Source organism: Bombus terrestris, chromosome 9 (assembly GCF_910591885.1).
Source record: "Bombus terrestris chromosome 9, iyBomTerr1.2, whole genome shotgun sequence".
Lineage (NCBI taxonomy): Eukaryota > Metazoa > Arthropoda > Insecta > Hymenoptera > Apidae > Bombus > Bombus terrestris.
Genome location: NC_063277.1, coordinates 8,868,165 through 8,888,649, shown reverse-complemented (window position 1 = coordinate 8,888,649; position 20,485 = coordinate 8,868,165). Strand labels below are relative to the sequence as shown.

Genomic DNA, 20,485 nt, shown 5'->3' with positions numbered 1-20,485 from the left:
GTTCTGTCTCCACGAAACAATAAAATCTTCCTTCCACATAGTTATAGTGGGCAGTCCTATACTATAATTATAATGATCTCCATGTTGTCTTCGTAATAGAGAAAAATTTTGAATTATTTACAAATTAAGATACGAATATTCATCACTAGTTTAATCACAGGAAAAACTTGAGAAGCTAGAAGAGAATCTTTGAATAAATCAGGAATGAGAATTACAGTAGAAAATTATCGTGTTCGTACTATCACATTTATTTTATTACTGGACTGAATATTTATGTAAATTCATATTTTTACGAATATAATTCAAAAACGGAACGTACATAGGAAATTGTACTATTATTAGTACGCTCATAAATGTATAAAAATTCACAGTCTATTTATTACCAAATAATTTTTACTTCGCTGTAACGTATTTCATTCATCAGAAGCTGTCTGCATAACCAAGTATTCTTGCCAATTTGCAGGCACAATTGCGTTTATAACATGCCCATGTATCATGTTCTACGTCAACCGTGACGAAGAGCTGTTTGCTTTCCAAATTTTCAGACGACAGCTAGCATTACACGGTGAAAATAATAACGAGCCCCCGAAGCTGTTATCAACGCATCATGCGGCGCTATAGCTAAGACAGCGCGGCGGTGCATCCATAGCACGACTTGTTATGGCGCGAGCAAATTGCTTCCCGTCGTAAAATCCGTTTGAGTGATTGATTAGCATGCAGTCGGACTGACTGGTTGACTCGCAATTTCTTCCAACCCTCCCCTTTTCCTTCCTCTAACCCTTATATAATGTACCTATGAACGCGAAACAACGTAACACAAGTTCCTATAACGGTCGTTGGCCAAGTATCGACATTATCGATACCAAGCATCTCTATTAGTTGCCTTGTTGACTGACTCGCTATGTTCGTCACATTAGAATCGGTCTTTATCCCCGTTTTTATCATTAACTCCGAGAAACACGTGTAGGAGGAATTACAAACATCTTGAAACCGACGCGAGTAATAACAGTTCTTGTTGTGACAGCTGATGTCTTCTAGTCTTATCTAACATATACTTCCTTGGTTACGTATCGTTCGTAGTCTTTAGTGGTTTCATTAACGACGTCGTATTAAGTGATTTATGATCGTGTTGCGTGACGACAATGTTTTTGAAAGAAGTTATTTAGAGGATTTTTAGAACAGTGGATTCCTCGGAACGCTTAAGTTTGATCGGGACTTAACGTGATCCTGCGATAGCCAAACAAATTCAGCTGTTGCACAGAATATGTCAGAACTTGTAATTTGCGAACTTCATATTTTTTGACTTAGTAGTTCGGACGTTATTTGAAACGAAATTTTGATTAATGCCTTTTAAATAGATCCGTCGATTAAGTCCCTCGATTTGTACTCTTATCGTGTGAATGACAAGTACTAGTAGATAGGGGAGAAAATTTCTTGACCTCATATTACAAGAACTCTATTATACGAAGTGAATTGCGTGTCCTTCGTCATGTTCAGATAGATGGAGCTCCACTTGTATTGGCATTCGCTCTATAATAAACTCTTATTGCTCCATAAACAGCTCTATGAATACGTTCGAAGCACCCAATTTTCTTTTTGCGGAGTAAAAGCTTGATCGAAACCATTAAAGAGTGTCGACGGTAACGAGACACGTGTTCCTTAAAAAAGAGACAAAAAAAAGAAAGAAAAAAGAAACTAATTCCGTACGTAACCGTTTACGATCTCGTTAAAAAGTCTCTACCGAGAAGTTGGCGTGCTTATGGTGGCGCCGTTGTGGTTCACATCGCGCTACAGCTAACGATAAATGATAACCATTAGCCTGGAACTTACCTTGCCGGTGGTAGCGGACTTGTAGAGCGGACCCATGATGACGTGATCGGTGGGGCAGCCATCCGAGTCAATTAAGACTATCTCGCTGGAGTCCACGCCGTCCATAGCCACTAGCTCGCGTACAAAGATCTCGTACGGGCTGTTAGGGTCGAGGATCTCGAACTTCAGTGCCAACGGATCACCGACTTCGGCTGATGGGATGGCTTCGTTTCCACTGCGATCGGTGATCTTCATGGCGACGTTCGGCGAGTCGACGATCACTTCCTCGGACAACGCGGGCGTTATTTCACCGTGTACACCGAGATCGACTTCGTTCGACACTGTTTTATTGGTCAGGTCGTATTGACAGGTGACAGCCAAACCAAGATCGGAGCTGGTAACAATGGTGTCGTGGTGTTGGATCACCACGTCGTTTAAGTATCGGCCCAAACCCTGTTGTCTGATGTTGCACTCCAAATCGTCGTAAGCCATTCGTAACTCGAATTCCAAGGCGCCCTTTACGTCTTGTACGCACGAATTGGGCGAACCCTTCACGTACACCTTGCCGTAGAACAATTTGCTCGTTTGGATTCTTGTCACCATGTCGCCGGCACGGCAATCGATCGTTACGTTGTAACAAGAGCTTAATTCGTAGGTTGAGCCCTCAGGCACGTCAAGATAAGGTTCCTGAAATTAAACATGAATTTTCCTTTGTTATCATTATATCATGACCTCTCTAGTTCTGTTGTTTGTTTGTAATTTAATCCATTATTTCTGCATGATGCTTTAGTGTATCACTACTGAAATGTTCGAACCACCTGAGATTGTATTTATTACTAAATGTTATACGCTAACTTGACGTATCATAACTTCTTATGTGGTATAGGAGATGCGTAATTTTGTAATTTTGTATCGACTATAATGGTAGAATATTTAAATTATTCGAATACGAGATTGACGTGTACTAAGTGATTACATGGTCAAAAACATTTTTTTATCTTATATAAAAAATCATGGTGGTTTGTGATATACGTTCCACGAGTAAATTATCTCATAACTGTAGTAGTATATGTATGTCATTTTGTAATGCTAATTTGCCAATTCTTCTCGATAATACGATAATCTGTGTCGATGGGGTAATAACAATTTGCATATTTCCACTAGAATAGCTAACCAGTGTTATAATTGCCTGCTATTTACAGAACTTAAACTGTCACAAATGTGTTCTTGTTTATCGTTTTATCCCCTAACAAATTGCTAAATGCATCAAGCCAGGTTTTGCTCGTTCATTACCAAAATTATAGCATCAACTCTGAGATACCACCTCTTTATACAATTACCATAACGTATTATTTAAGACATGTAATGATATAGGAAACGAGTTTCAAATTGCCACGTTTAAATGTTTATGCTCTTTTTAACGACACGAATAAGGGACCGAAGGTCGCCAGAGTACGTCGTCCAAAATACCACTGGTCGTAACAATATTTTATCCATGGTGACATATCACGCAATATTATATTATCGATACATCCTTCTAAATGGCAAAATGGACGACTTCCTTTCTTTCCTGCGGTTTAAAGGACTTCTCGTATATCAAATCGATGAAGAAATAAAGACGCGATAAGAACCGTGACGCGATTTACGATACGTATTATAAAAAAAAAAAAAAAAAAAAAGAGGGAGAAGTACTAGTGATTCAGTTCGACATAGTAGAACGCTAGTGGAAATAGAGCGAACCGATTCTTCAACAGGTTGGCGAGAAGAAAAGTCTTTGTCTTGACTTTCTCAGGACCACGAGATACCCGTTCTCTCGTATGCGCAAACTGAAGAGCCACCCACAGGCTCGATAGGGTAAGCATCTGCGATGGAAACTCGATTTTCCATGAATGCGCTCTCGGCGAATTGTTCGACCTGGTTTGCACGTGTGCAATGTAATCACGTTTACAGAAAATCCCTACCGGACCTTTCAAGAGTACGTGGTGCACGGTAGAACGGGTGAAATGTGTGGTCTACGATTTCCAAGCGAATTCTATGCCCGGAATTGACGTTGAATTGTTTTACTTCGTCGTGCCAAATGAATTAAAGTAAGTTCACGTAACGAGAAATCTCACATTGTCGAACAGCGTCCCACGGTATTGCGCAGGAACGTCGCGAAATAGCATTTTATTAAACATGAACCAAACGAACAAACGGCCAGTTGTTCCGCGAGAATTAAACGTGACGTGGCGTTATAGTTCTCGATTTATTTTTTCCTTCTTATGAATGACTAATAGAAAAATTCTGCTGTAAATTTTGGTTGAATAAAAAATAGCAATTCTGTTCCAGTTTTGAGAATATTAACTTTAAAATTAAAATGTAGTTTGATGCAGATTGTTATTTTTTTTTTTTTTTTTTTAGTTTAATTTAGTATCTTTATTCTAAATGAAACAAATTTCGTTGTCGAAGAAAAATTTAATACTTTGTTGATGTACTAAATTTTATTATCGTTAGATGTGTTTCAAGTAGGATTTATTTTAAGCTTCAGTTGTCTCCATATTATTCGCTTAATTTTTGTCCTATCTTTTTAAATACTTAATGATTATGGTTACGATCGATCAGACTTTCAATATTACTATTAATATGGCGAGTTGTTGCGGTTAATTAATTAAGCCATTGCTCAAGCTTTTGTTCGTCCGGTGCAATACAGAATACAGAGGCAATGACAAATGCGATTTGCAGAAATCCAAGTGAAGGTTGTTTAAAAATGATTTGTCAAGGAAATAATAATTTGGCATAATATTTTACCTGAATATCCGAAAGAGTAGCTCTGGAGTGATGGCTAAGACGGCACACCATATCACCAGTGTCGCCATAGTCGTAAGAATGGCAACGGAATGGCGAGTTCAAGCAAAGTTCTCGGCATTCTTCTGCACTGCCAACATCTTGATATACGGAATCCACAGTTTTCAAGATACGCCCAGACAGCTTCTTGAATTCACAAAGTTTCACCGGTTCGTCCACACAGTGGTTTTCTAGATAATCAAAATCTTTAGCAGATTGGAAAGCGCTTGATCCTGCAACGGTTAACCGGTCCATGTCTGAAAGCTCACACTGTTTCGTTGCGTTTGCGTAGTTGGCAGATCTGAAACAAAAAGAAAAAAAACATTTTTTTACCACTTCTTGGACTACGTTGAATATATTGAATAAAAAGAAGAAATATGCTCACTTAAAATTTTGATATTTATCTTCTAAATCCGTATACAAATGCATCAATAATTTCATTAGTCTAGAAATGACATTTCAAACCATATTCAATGACTGTGTTTCACACTAAAACCCAGTATTCCATCGAACTGTCAAACGAATTGACCTGTTGCACAACATCTGACAAAATGACCAGAATCCTTCTATGTCTATTAAGCTATTGCGACTATTAATACATGAAACCGCCGGAGTAAGTAACAGAGAAAGCAAACCTCCGGATTCCGATGAAACAGTGTGTAACTATATTAAGTTTCAATGACGCAAAGCGGAATCACAGAGTCCATAGGGGAAATTGTAATAGAAGCTAACTAATGGATTTCCACAAAACTGCGAGCTTTACGTTCCCAAATATTGCGACAGCACAAATTGAACGAATCACTGTAGCTTCTCGCAAATTTGTCTTTAAAACGAACTACAACGCTTATATGAACGCAGACACAATTACGTTGCATCTATAGTGCATTACAGTGCTTCAACACTTGTCATAGAAAGCTTTATCATATTATTGGCAGACAATATTATTTATTGCAAACATATCTAATATAAAATCAATATACTATATGGACTGCCAGTTTAAAATGTAATAAAGTGTTAACGATAGTCCTGACGAATGTTGAAATTTATTAATATTTCACGATTTCTGCAAAACACATTACATGCACTAAATAATATGTTGTGTGTATATGTTTGAAACTTCAGCAATATATATAATCACGATAGTCGAATCTTATCACAGCGTTAATAAAATTTCAAAATTTCAACAAATAAGATATTTATAAAATGTTTTTACAAATGTTCGAATACTTTCATGAGCTATTGTACATGACTCGGCACTAATATTTCTCGGAAGATCAGTGACTGTTAATGTAAAACGAAGCGAAATTGTTCTATGACGCGTTTAATCAACAAGAAACCCGTCTTTAATGGCGTGAAACAGAAATATTGCGTTTAGAACCGCTCACTCTCTAAACGTGTCACGGTAAAATATACGAGCGTATTAAGTGGGTTTTCTTCTATTTTTCAAAGACGCCTGGCGCCCGTAGGTCGAAGCAATTATTACATGCTAGCTAGTAATAGTGCCCCGTAATAGTGCATAGTTCAACTGCGAAAACACTAATTTACCAGCGTTTACAGAGGAGTCAACTAAGCAGTTTCCCATCTCTTCTTCGTTTTTGTCCATGTTCGTTAATGCTTGCGTGTAATGAACGTATAGTTCTCCGGAAGTAAAGACATTTAGTTTTTGATTGCTTGGCCTTAGTTTCCCTTTTTCACTATTTTAGATGTAAACGCAGTAAGAAGAGTGATATTCTTGTTTACCTTTCATTAATTAGGCCACTAATGTTTATGCATTTTTAGGAAATTTACAGATGCAAAAATGTACAAGATATACAGGTAATATGTATAAATATAGAAAATATTCAGGAAAATGCTCGGTACATATAAGAAATTAGGCTCTGTTTCCTAAATTGTGTGTTCATGAAAATATGAAATTTTCTACTAATAGTAATATGATATAATTGGAATACGAATAACTTTTATGATTAAAATTTATTCCTGCAAATTATGAATACAAGTAATAACAAATTTTGTCGAAATTTTTATATAGCTGAATCCTTTATATTCAAATATGATTCGAAATTAATTTTGATTGCAATTTTAATTAGTCGAGTAGAGTAGTCTTTTATGTTTTTTGCTCTTTCATCTTTTATATTATATTTCTAATAATTTACAAATAATTGTTAAATAAAACGGTTTCCATTATAATAGAATGGAATAGATAATATATCAAACTAAAAGCAAAGAAATTTGAAAGTTTCGATTATGAAAAGTTGAAGTACTAAATCATCATCGTCTTCCACCTAAAGTTAGGTTAGAACGTTGATGCTTCTCTCATTCCTCGAACATCAGGTTCAAAGTGAGCAGCAGAGAGCCAAATGTATTCCACGTCGCTCGATCGATTTTGGATTATATTGCCTTAAGACCTGAATAATATTCATGGCTGGTACGTTATGATTTCAATATTCTCAGAGTTCTCGTCCAAGGGAATCCAAGTCGAAAAATCACCGCGCCCTTATGCGGTTCGTCGCGATAAACGCCGCCATTGAGTCGAACGTATAATCGAATCGTCTGCAGGTCTCGCGATTATCGTAGACCTTCTTTTTATCGTATTTGCCAACGAGACGTTCCTTATCAACTCGGCAATCCGTATTCTGAGTGACTTGATTCTTTGAAGGTGAAGTTATTTAATAGAACAGAAAAATGTTACGGTCGATAGTAATTTTAATATAAATTTAGAGAAAAGATGAGAAAAAAAAAAAAGAAACAGAGCAGAGTCAAAAAATTCAGAGAAGACTATCGAGCCTGGTGCCCAAGTATAAACGATTGAAATAATTGTAAATCCAATAAACTATAAAATGTTGTTGTTTACGCTTGAACATTCTACACATTTTGATCTCAAATATTTTTTAACAAAAAATTTCGCAATGTTCAATTAAACACAAATAGGTGTAGTGGATTCGAATAACTACCAAATTCAAGGTACATACCACTCATTCTGATTTAGAATGTTTTCAAATATTTTTAATAAAAATGTTCCATCAATTTTCTTTTAATTAAATGTTTCGGCAACTTTTATTTCGCTATACGGTTATTATTAGGATACTATTGTAGATAGATCGAATGATAGTATAGTACTAGTTTTAAGCTAGAAAGTATTCTCACAGAGTTCGGAACGGGGACGTAACATTTCTGTGAATCGTTTCGACGAAAAACTCAATTGAAACTCCCGAATCCTATCTCTAAGTCGTTGAACAATGCAGTTAACTGAGAGAACTACGCGACGTCTCAAACATATCGTTTGCGCGGTGGTCTCAACGGAAAGCCAGTGGCTGCGCTGTTTTTATCGATCCAGTGACAATCGAATTGATCAAATTCAAATGATATCGTTTGATGAAACAGCACAAACAGAAATGAAGGGTTTCGTAATCGGACGTATCTAGTTGACTGTTTGTTCGTTAAATCAACAAGTTTCGGCAGAATTGTTCGCGATTCGAATAATTGGACCACGATGTGCGCGTTCCAGCGGCGTTTATTATTCATTCCGCGCACGCGGTTCGGGAAATCGCTTTTATCGCGAATTACTTTTATCCGATTCGCTGATCCGGTCTGTGATTGTGGCGCGACAAGATTTACGCGCGGCTACGCATCGGTCCGATCGTCATCGATCTTTAATAGAAACGTCAAACGATATTTCCTCGCGCAAATTGCCGCTCCACCAATATTGCCATTCGAATGGAGAAATTAAACACGCCTTCTTTATTTCCCCTTCGACGAATACATTTTTCATAAGTCTGTCTGTCAATCTGCTATTATTTTCAAATATACGTAGGTTTGATTTTGTTTGTTTTGTCATTTTATTTTACTTCTTGCTAAATGTTTTAAAAATTTCTAATCGTCTGTTTTTTATAAAGTACGTTTATATCTATCGATTTTGTCGTACAATAGTTAATTCAAGAACTCGAAATTAATATAGCTGTTTGTGGATCATTTGCTTTTTGAGCATTTGTTTGAAATTTAATATTCATTCTGTAGACATGTCAAAAAGTATGCAGAAACCGGAGGCTTCTTATAGCAGTAGATAGATATTTATAGATCACCTGTAACACTTACATTCTTTAAATTAGATGCTGCATAAATTCTATCAAATTTTATTTTATTAAATTTAAACAAATTTTAAGTTCGATTTTTCATGTTTGAAATTCATTTTTAATACATCCTCTTCTTTTAATATCTTCCTTTTAATTCTTGAAATTGCTATGTACACGGGTTCACAAAATTATTCGAACACTTATCATAGACAACTTTCATATCCACATTGTATGTGTGTGTTTCATAAATCATTAAAAAATTTGATTAACGCTATAATGAAACATTTCAATGCACAGTCAAATTTTTACTGTCATTTAGCGTTATCTATTCTTTGTTCTGTGCATAAGCAAGAAGTTGACCAGCGAACAACCGTCTCTTCGAACGATAAAGTCGCCACTGATTTTTCTTTTCTCGAATCGAGGCAAAAGATATACCGTTGCCGTACGACTTAAAACCTCGAGGGAAATTTTAACCTCCCAGGCAGATGTTAAATGTGAAGTTAACTTCGACAGAGCGATGTCCGGGCGTGCCGTTTCACCCCCCTCTATCGACCACACCCTCATCCCCTTTTTTTCCAGCCGAACTGTTTCCCTCTTGCTTCAGCTCCTAGGACAATTGCTCCCATTCCGTGCTCCGTTCGCCAATCGTAATTCCACCTACCATCTTTCCACGCCGGGACTATTTCGAACAAATGGCGAGACAAAAAAGACAGCGCGGATCAGGGGCGGTTAGGGCGGAGTAAGACGAGTCAGGACGGTGGAAACGCGCCGCTGCGCTGGAGGCAACGACGGAAAAGAATTACAAGTGACTCGGCCCGCTGCATCTCGATGAATCTCAAATTATTCGTCGCGCGGCAGGACGAGGCGTTTCAATACAAACGAATCGACTGTGTTCGACGCATCTAACTTGCATTAAATTTCCATCCAGCCGCGAACGAGGAACGAAGGCGATGAAGCTTGGCTGGCAACCGGGTCGGGTCAAATAAATAAATCGAATAAGTAAATGCGATTCAGTGAGATCCCCACGAAGACGAGCGAGAAAGAAAGAGAGAGAGAGAGGGAGAGAAGGCGACTTTTTACGTGTTTGAGCATTAGAGACGCATTTCCCTTCGTAATTTTAGCGGAACGCAACGAGCACCATTTACGGCGTACACAGTCCTTGCGGCTTGTCAACCGTAATTGAATTTCTACCGGTATTTAAGCCGCTTTCCTGACGCAATTTTTTCGAAGAAAAATTTCCTACTTGCACCACGAGTGGCATTCCCGTGCGCCCGTCCGGCGTCGTGCCATCTAGAGACGCAAGGATTTCACGTAATTTCAGGTATTAAAAAGGCCGATTTCTTCGTTGAAATAAAAAACATGGTTTTAGTACCAGATTTTATTTGATATGCGTATATTTCGTTAAGAATTTTTAAGATTTTTGTGTTAGTTACACCAGTACTGGTCGACTAGTATTTTATTTATTTCTGTTACTGGGTTTATTTTATTCGACTGCTTAGAATTGAAATTACATGTTGGATATCGTCGTCGTAACTTATATTTGAAAGAAGCTAAAAAATCTTTCAATGTAAATAATTCAAGGCGTGCTTGAAGGTCGTTATGAATATGGAATTAATCTTCCTCTTCCTTCTGTTTTTTTACACAAAACAGAAATTTGATATATAACGAATTTTCCTGCGTCAGTTGCCAGAAGAATAGTGTATCTTGTCATTTTTATATACATTTTAAGATTGATTTTAAATTTGATCAACGTCGTCATGTCAATCGTGTCTCGTAACAGCGCTAATGAAATTTCAAAACGTTTCATACGACACACACAGCATAGACGTAAAAGATTTCTATGGCAGGTATCCAGCTGGTGAGCTAGTTTATAAAGATCATATCCAATGATCAGTCTATTAAAAATCAAATTCGCGCATCAAAATGCAAACGATTATAGCTTCACCGTGCAGTCGAACGATCTCTATCCTCGATCACACTTGGAACACACAGTACTATATATTTCCAGCTGAACCAATGAAATCTCCGCGGGCGTGTCGCGGCGAAGAGGAAAATTTCGTTGCAAACCTGCGGGAGCGATAAAATATTGTGGACGTGGAAACATCGTTGCGTTACGTTTGTCGATGTCATCTGGCCCGCGGAGAGTTCGACGAAAATAGCCGTGCTAGGAAACGTTGCGAAAGTTAAATTGATCCGTTAACAGTCTATAGGCGATAAAGGGCGAAACGAGGAGGAGACGTTCTAAAAGGCAGATCGACTATGAATTGGATAACTGATCCCGTGCAATACGACATTCGTTGTTCCACGTCACATGTGTTGCGCTTTATGGTGCACACCGGCATTCGTATACCGGTATACGAGCTGAAAAACGCTAATTTGCATTACTCTTTTATAACCTCGTGGTCCCTTTTTACGCCCACGACTCGACGTCGGAACACAATCCGAGAGGATAAGCGGTTATATTAATGATCGTCTGGCAAAAACAAGGTAGTGGCGATTCCCGGCTCTTTGTACCGAACTACCCGAAACGGCTTCATATCTGCATCCATTTTTTCTCGGCTTGGAATAAACTAATCAACTCCAGATTGTATGCCCATGCTCTACCATACAACGACCGTTCCATTTATGCGTTACTCGTAAACGTATATCAAAACTATACGTCACTGGAATGAACCTCGTTGTTCGCCTGCTTCCTGGAAATATCAAATTCGTCCGACTTTTATGCGAAATAGGCAGCCGATTCTCTCTCGGGCTCTTGATTAAAAAATATTTCACAGGTGACATAAATGTCTCGAGAATTTTGATACAGAGAATACCGTAGTTGAAACGAAATCGTTTGTAAATATCTACCTTTACTAAATAAAATCGTAAATCAACCACGGTCGATCATCTCGCTTTTCAACCAGTATCAATCGACGCAATAAATATTTTATTTAATTCGTTCGACGATACTTCTTCCAGGTATTAAAAAGCCGAGTCGTGTTAAATAATAGGTAGAATCGGGATAAGACAAAACGGGGAAAGTACTGCAAAGGAGTAAAAGGCTATAAGATAAAAGATAGGTCAAGATCGAAGGAGATAACCAATGGAAGGAAAGAAGAGTTTGAACGGACATTTTGGTAGTTACGAACAGCCACGAGCTGGGATCTCGGTATCCCACCCAGTATCCATGTGCTATTACTCGGAGATATACGTCGTCTACGCAATCCCGTGATGCATTGCGCGTTCAGCCGCGACTACCGGACGAGACACCCTTTCCACGCTTCGAATTTTCTCTCTCCCTCTTCCTCTCTTTCTCTTTCTACCATCCGTTTCATCCCTCTGTACATCGACTTTTCCCCGTTGCACCAGCACTCACCACCCTCTTTCCCTGCTAGCGTTTCTCCAGTCTCTCGCTTTCCCGACAAATAGCTACAATTACGTTCATGTGCCAATACATAACCCACCCTGCTGCCCTCGTCTTCCACAACCCTCTCTCCAATCCCACTTCTCTGCTTCCCTTCCGCTCTCCACCTATCTATCGGCCGAACAAAGTGCACCACTACGAGTCGTCCGTTTTCCGGCGATGTTCGCATCCGATACCGCATCTACGTCTTTCTATCTCGCCAGTCTCGTTCTCTTCTGGCTCTCTCTTCTCTCCATTCTTTCCTCCCCTCGTCACCATCTCGATCACTTGGCCTTGGGGACGAAAAACGACACCGGCAGGGAAAAAGTTTCGGCGACTCTGGCTTCTACAACTACTATTCCGAAGAGCAAACGGTACATTCTTTATCAGGGTTTTTCCAAGCTGTCGGGGTAATCTAGGAATTCAAGAGTGCAGGGATTTTTTCACTGTATTTCTATTAAGCATTAACGAATCGGAGATTCGTGTATCTCGATAAAGCTGTTCTCAGTAGTACAATAGCTTTTCCGACTATAATTTGTATTTTGGTAATTCATTTTTACGAATTTAATATTCCTATTTTAGTTCGTTTCTTGGATCAGCGTGTATGCTATGCTTTTGACACTTCATTCTACGATTTATCTCTTTATCTTAACTTCTGATTTGTTTTTCCGATTTAACTGTTTTAGTTACGGAAGAATTGGTCGGTAAATCTTTCGTAAATGGTGCTGACGTTGAGTTCGCAATTAGTGAAAAATAGGTTGCGTGATTCAACGTCTGAGTCATCGGTCTCGAATGGTTTAAGCGTTTCATATTTCCTTCATAAGTTTCAAATAAATTTATAGTCTCGTAATTGGATTAGACCCATTTTTCTTCCTTATTTTTTTAAGAGTTTTTTTCTTAAGAGTTCTTTCTATTTTCATTCTGTATCACGCTTTAACTTTCTACATCTCTATCCACATAAATCTAACGTACAGTAGTAAGAAAGCATTAAGCGTTGGTAACGTTTAAGAATATAAATGGCCGTTGGTAGCAGAAACCAAAGCTAATTGTCAGGGAACACGGAATTAACCCTTTGCCTCTTATATCGTGCAAAGTATCAAGGAATCAAGCCTGCGGTGCTGCTACTTCCTACTACCAACGTGTGCACATATATTATATATCTTATCTCGAGCATTTGCTACCTTTGCGCTCTCGTATCATGTTATTCGAAGAAAAAAAAGAGGCCGAAGAACTGATCGTAAAGGTTCGAGAAATCACTTGAGGGAACTCTAAGGAATCATGCGGTAGCATTTACGTTACCTCATAGCTGTGTGCGATATTTCTTGGCGACGATTCAAGAGAAATCGCGATGCTTGAATTACCTGGCTGCGAGAAAATAAAGCATAGAGGCTGCGTAGTTGCTTCCTCGGAACTCGGTAAGCACCTTGAGGTGCAAGGAATTAGACGTTACAGCGACGATACACACGTCTAGGGGGCGCGCACACACGAACGCAACTCACACGCAGTCCCTACGTTCGTTGGTATTAGCGTTTATATGTACAGTACAGCCGCCCGATGTAATTACGATAAAGTTAATGTAAGGGTGTGTCGGGTGGCCCAGCTGGCTCTAAGGTCGATCGACGACGTTCTGGGTGTAACAGGTGCTACCTTGTGAGTTTCAGAACATCGGTATAGCGCTTTTGTCGGCCAGCAAGCAAGCAGTTAAGATATGGGCCCAGCTGTGTCTTAGAAATAGGGTGCCGCGAAAACTTCGCAAACTCGACTCAACGGCAAATTTTTACGTTGTAGATGACGTTCGAACGAATTGTCGCCTGTGTTAACGTTTCCATCTTTTGATAAAAACTGAAGAAATTCCATCTTTATGTTCCTTTCATTGTGTGGAAGAATATTATATTTGGAATTATATATAAACAACATTGTACTTTAAAATATCACCAATCTTGATGTATTAACTTCGTCATTCTATCGTACTTTCTATCGTATTGTTCATTAATCGTATTTTTCTATCGTTAAGGAATTCCTTAAATGCGAAGGAAGTATGAAATAATTCTTAGATTCTTAAATTTGAGGGGAATATAAAGGAATTGTCAATATGCACAATTTTATGTTAAGGATTTCCTTAGCATACAAAGATTTTTGTTTATTGAAACGAGAGATAGATTGACACTTTACGTGAAAATTTGTGAATTGCAATATGATTCCAATTCTAATATAGTATTATTTTTCACAAGAGGATCACAAAATATAACATATTTCTATTACCAGTAATTGATTGGAGTAGCTTTTTATATAATTAACAAATATTCTCTCGTAAAAGGTTTTAAAGATCGAAGGACGAATAGATTCGATGGTGGCATGCAAGAAACAAAAGAAAGTGTAACTAATGACGAGGATTGAATCTGCTATCGAAGGTGTACGCCTACATTCACGATGCTAATTAATAAATATCTCTATGGCTAATGAATTGTGGTTTCTAATCATAGCGAATACATATAGCAGCACGGTAAGGCTAGTCTGATTGCGAATTAATTACTTATATCGCTTCCATTTGCATATGCAAATCGCTGCAACAGAGTTGCAGACTTGGAGAAACTGCGAGAGAGATAGAGAAACAAGAACGAAAGAGGAAAAAGGGACGAGGGTTGGAGGTAAGAAATTTCCTGCTATCATCGCTGGTGTAACCTGTATAGGCAAACGATAAAACGATAGAGAGAAAGAGCGAACTTCCACTTATCGTGGAATTCGTTTCTATCAGGAGTTCTTGTAACAGTTCATGTTAACGACGCTCGATAGCCCCGTTTATAGACATTATGTACATGCTTGTTCTGATCGTTCAATACGCGGCTCTTCTATAAGAGAAATTTTTAGTTAGTTGAACATCTATTAGGAATTCTTAATTCTTCGTTGATACATGGTGCAGGATGATCAAGTGCAATTGAAGATAGAAATCTTTCTCTTGTTAATATCATAAAATAAATTTGCTTCTTTGCTAAAATTTATAACAAAGTAGCTAATAGAAGACTTTTTTAATAAATTTCTGTCGAATACATGTTTTTATGATAAAGGCATCAAGTACCACTTTTTAGTAAAATATATTAACTGTACTTGCATAAAGTATATAATATTGAAACTATACGGTTCAGTGAAAAATTATTCATGCAGCGATTAGTTTTTATAATAAAGTATTAACTTTACATCTTTAGCAGATAAACTGTGTAAAAAAGTATGATGTAAAAAATTCATAGAATAATTCGTTATCATAAAGAATATATACCAAACAAATTTCTAACTCAATTATCTAAAGTACATTGTAATCTGAACAATATGTATTTCGTTTTATCGACTTAAACACCATATATCGATCCAGTCTGTAACTCGCGAAATTATAAGCATGTTATAATCCGCTTAACGTTGTCGGTGTTTATACCAAAGTTACTTACGCCTCTATTATATATTTACCATGCCTTTTATTCGGAGAGATCCCTCGTCGGTCCGAACTCTAATGAACAGCAACAACACCGTCGAGCGTATCTAAAGCCGACATCGTCAAAGTTAAAATCTGCCACGGGTTCATGGTGCGTAATGCGAGCTACGAGCAGACTATGATCTGATAACGTTCGAAGATATAAAAGGAAAATGGAACAAGGGTCCACAGAGCAGAAAAGAGGGTCGATCGTCCCGGCAATGGGTAGTACGATGTTGGCGAAGAACACCGGACCAGAGGTGTACGTAGATAGAAACAGAGTCGCGATAAAGTCGTATCTTTCTTATTGCTATCTTCGCCGTAATTCTCCCCAAGTCGCTAGGAACGAACACGCAAGAATAGTACGGTCAGCAGCAGCGAGCAAGCAAACAAGCAAGCAGTACGACGACAGGAGCAACGTTGCTCTGTACGCCTGTTTGTACGTACACACTGTCGAGATCTGTGCACAGCGGTGTGCATACTGACAGGATATATTTTAATGGTCGGATTTCTGCGCGCATGCACGTCCCTATCTTTCACGGTAACGACGCAACCAACCCCGTACGAACGTCATGCAAACAGGAAAATGGGGGTTGAGCTAGTAGGGAAGAGAGAAACAGTGAGAGAGAAAAAGATTGAGGGGTGGAGGGGAGATAGAGAGCAGTGCATACCAGAACTGGAATAGCGAAGAGGCGAAGGTATAGACGAGAAGGATGCACGTTAAAAGCGAATGTTCTTTTAACCGTTGCTACATTTTATCCCTGGCCTCGCGACTGTAAGATCATTAACCCCGTCCGTAAAAGCTACGGGACATTTTCGTCGTTGTTCGCTTCTACACCTGCTGGCTGACTCCTTCTTTCTTTCTAAAAACCTTCTATTCTAGTTATGTTGGCGTGCGCGAACGTTCATTCAATTTCTACTGAGCGCGACGCGTGTAGTAACAATTCTTTTCAATGATATTCGCGGCAATGCCTTCGATGCTCCGCCGCGTATAACGAATTATGTAAATCAAAACGGGGAAGGAGTTCGCTATCACGCACCCTTTGCATACTTTTATGCATGACGGCGTAAAAGGTATACCGAAGTTCTTGCTACTGGCATAGATATAACTTCTTTGGGGAAGAAGAGGGAAAGAAGAGGTTAGAACATTGTATTGTGTAGTTCACACAGATCCCGTTTCTTATCAACTTGCTCCTCTTACTGCAAGCAATTTTACAGTGTTACATTAACAGTTTCTTTTGGTATTGGTTTTATTCGGCAATTTTACGCTTCGGTTAAGCTTCGAAGAAAAAGTAATGGTGTTTATACTTCGATAATCTTCGTCTAGAATTAATTCCTGTAGAATTCTAATTGAAGTCTTGATTATTTATAAGAAAATAGATTGCAAATTTTGTTCCTTGACTTGGAAATTTGAAGCAATAAACGGTTTTAATCATTACATAGCGACATTAAATAAAACAACATTTAAAAGATGTAATTACATAGGTATACTTCTAATTACTACTTCACCGTAGAAGATTAAAAATTATCTCAATCATTCATGTATTTGAAATCAATCTAATATTCAATTATCATAGTTCTATTATTTCCATACACAGACAAAATAGCAAAGTACTAATTAAAAAATCGTAATACAGAAAATTCCACAATTCTCCAAAACCTCACAGTGCCCCCATGCACTTTGCTATCTTTTCTATCTTCCTATACTCAAGGAAGTCGTTTCGCGAGGAGAAGCAAAAGTATCGGAGACGGACGAGTCAAGCATAGGAATAGATTGAACAGGCAGGTAGAAAGACGGACGAGGCAGGCATAGGGTCGAAACAGTCGGGTATGCCATACGTATTAAAGATCAAACTGACAACTGGCGGTCCTTAACATTCTCCCATCTCAAGCTTTGAATGATTTACTTGGATTCGCCACTGTTTAGTTTAAACAAACGCTATACCCGTACGGATACTGGTTGGTCTTCGCGTGCCACTATGCATCTCGTAACCAGGTAAGTTGGTATTGCTGTAGCGATTGCCTGGGTCGCTGTCACTGCCATCAAGTCGTTGTACAAGGTGCAGGCTCAGCAAAGTGGGGGCGGTACGACGGGGCCCAGCGGGGTTTCTACCCATCGAGATGAGTACCGACGATTGCGGGACTACTGGTTGACCAGCCAGTACACCTACTGCACTGGCTGCATTCAACGCGTACCAACTGCATCGCAGATATATCGCTGTACAGCCTGATCCTTATATGGTGACTAATTGATTGCAGGCTGTGCGTATTACATTTGCGTTTTAAAGGATACAAAATATACACTCGTGTCTATTGGGTTCAATTACATTCGCGGATCGAATCGAACTGGATCATGTTCTTTTCTTTCTGCAATTACTAATAGAGCAATTGATTCGTGTATTAGTTCTCCTTCGTTTGAATCGAAAGAGCGACTGTAATTGATACCTGTAACTTCACGTCCGTTGGTTTAAGCATCTTCTTTATTTGATGTACTCTTCGAATATTGGTTTTTGGGTAAGGGAGAAAGATCGGGTTATTTGGGTCAGCTAAGCTCCAACATCTTAAAATTCAAGGTCCAGGTTTGGATGGAATAATCAAATAAAGTGGAATCGTTTGAGTTGATAGGATATTTGAGTCAAACTATTTACCATGTAATTGCACGAATCCAGTCAGAAATAATTTTTGAGTGATCTATATATATATGAAGACGGAATATTTGACCCCTCGTTAATGGAATAATAGATAATGAAGTACATTGTGTACATTGACAGCTCAATGACCATAATTCTATACAAAGGTTTATTTATTGAAACGAAGAGTCGAATGAAAATAATGTGATGGTAAAATTTGCTTAAAAAACTATTTATATAGTTTGACAATTAATAACATTATTTAAATATTATCTCATAAAGTAACAAACTCTAAAATACTTTAAGTGAAGAACTTTTAAATGTATATGTTAAGATCAACCCAGCTTTTAATTTTAATTATCTTCTTACTCATTTATATTCCGATCAGTTGGTCATTCAAAATAACATATAGGTACATACATACAAATATATAATTTTAATTAGGGGGTAGAATCGTGTAGCATAATAATCGTATTTTAATAGCTAAGAACGACGCGTACATCCTATCTGCAAAGGTTTAACCCAATAGTTTACACAGGCTCGATTCCTGCAATTTTACTTCCCTGGCAAAGATCGTTTATAATGCCCTGTGTCTATTATCCCTGTCTCTTATATCCTCTTGATCCGCGTCGTTACGTCGCAAATACACGTTGTCATTTACTTCCCGGTAAATTTCCCTCTTCATAAATACTTAAGAAATAGCGCAGAACGACAGGCTAATGTACGTTTAAATGTCACAGGAAATCCCTTCTTCCTTTCTCTTTCTCTGCCCCTCTTTCCGCTATCTCGTACATTCAACACAACGCGAATTCAGTTCCGTAGCTTCGTGTTTATACGACCTCCATTCACTCGCATACAAAAGCTTCTAACCAAGAGAATTTGCGAAGATTCTAACGAAGAAATTTTTGGGCGTGTCCTCGGTGCCTCGGTACAATGTTCGATAATTGGCCACCCGTTTCCGTTATTGCAGTTGCCTTCTTCCTTGACTAAACCCAATATCATCTCATCCGAGAACTTTGAACGGATTCCCGAGTAACAATAAATAGCTTCGTTAGTCCATGGATATTGGAAATCGGTGCAGGCGAGCTGGACAACTAATTAAAGACGGTATGAATGTTCCCGATACGATTATCGAGGCCGTGCGCGGAATAATACGCACAACGAGTACAAATCTTAACATCGGGCCGATCGCTCGATTTGCTGCTGGTAATTGAAACTCTTGTATAAAGAAACAATAAGGATGTCGCGGCTAATTAACGAGCATGGAGATGCCTGTTCGAGCAAACCGGTGTAACTGATTCGTCCAAGAACCTTGGAAATATCTTCTCGAATCTGCACGAAAGTCCAAACGTCGCGACGCGCCGCGTCCTTCTAATCTTTCGTAGTTGCGCGATTTTTCCACTTAACTTTTCTAAAGAATTTTACGAAGTAGGAGCTATTATGCTTTCGATTAGGATTTCTCAATATTCTGATTGCTCTTCAAATCCGCCGATCGCGAGATCATTCACGCGGAATGCAATTAACGTTGCTTCATGACGTTTATCGCGAAATGCAACCCATTATATCACAGTACGGCTTTGATGCTTCTAACGACGACGGTTTCTCCTTGGCGTTACCTTCAAACTTTTCTTATTATCCCAATCCAAGAATTATCGGCTTTCATTATCACGACAGATGAACAGCAATTCGTAGTCGATTATCTCTGTTGCAGGAACAGCAATTAGGAAGTAAGATACTTGATTGGTCTAATTTCGTAGATTTAGAACTGGACATATTTCACGCAAACAAGCACCGATATTTAGTTTTCTGAATCAAGTTCTGCTTTTCGTCAGCAGTTCTACGAGTCATGAGATCGGAAATGATTATTTCTTTTGAATCGTTTTATAGATATTACAATGAAACAAGAATACGAAAGCTTTGAGACAAAAATGTAACAATTTCTTGCTACATTATGTTTAGATAATAGATAGTTTTTAAACAAGAATCTAGATACTTGCGCCAGCCAAAACGTCTGAAATTTCTGATTTCTTGATCCTCGGGAGATTTGTAATATTTGACTACTGACCAATTTTACGACTTCGCTATGTATATATGTTCTGCCTATACCTGGCTGAGGGTCGAAATATAAATGGTTTAGACTCTTGATATAATTCAGACACGCACGTTCTACTGATGCCAAATGATTTATAGAAGTGGCTGCAGGGACCACGTAGGATCAGTCTTTCTTAGAGGGACGATCAGGAAGGCGCGTTTGAGTGAATCTGAAACGAAGATCCGGCGTAACGCCCACGTCTGAACTCGAAGG

General features: G+C 38.5%; 2 protein-coding genes across 4 annotated transcripts in view; one reads left to right on the top strand and one right to left on the bottom strand.

Annotated features, from left to right (window-relative positions):
- The window catches only part of LOC100645758 (autophagy-related protein 16-1), a 601,658-nt gene that overhangs the window by 289,707 nt on the left and 291,466 nt on the right, over positions 1 to 20,485 (top strand). The gene's annotated exons all lie outside the window — the stretch shown is intronic.
- Positions 1 to 20,485, bottom strand: part of LOC100645878 — a 97,823-nt gene that overhangs the window by 16,503 nt on the left and 60,835 nt on the right. The window contains exons 4-5 of the mRNA XM_003397578.4: positions 4,597 to 4,933; positions 1,831 to 2,496 (exon numbers count right to left, since the gene is read on the bottom strand). Of these exons, the coding sequence (XP_003397626.1) occupies positions 1,831 to 2,496; positions 4,597 to 4,933 (1,003 nt within the window). The remainder of the gene's footprint in view (positions 1 to 1,830; positions 2,497 to 4,596; positions 4,934 to 20,485) is intronic.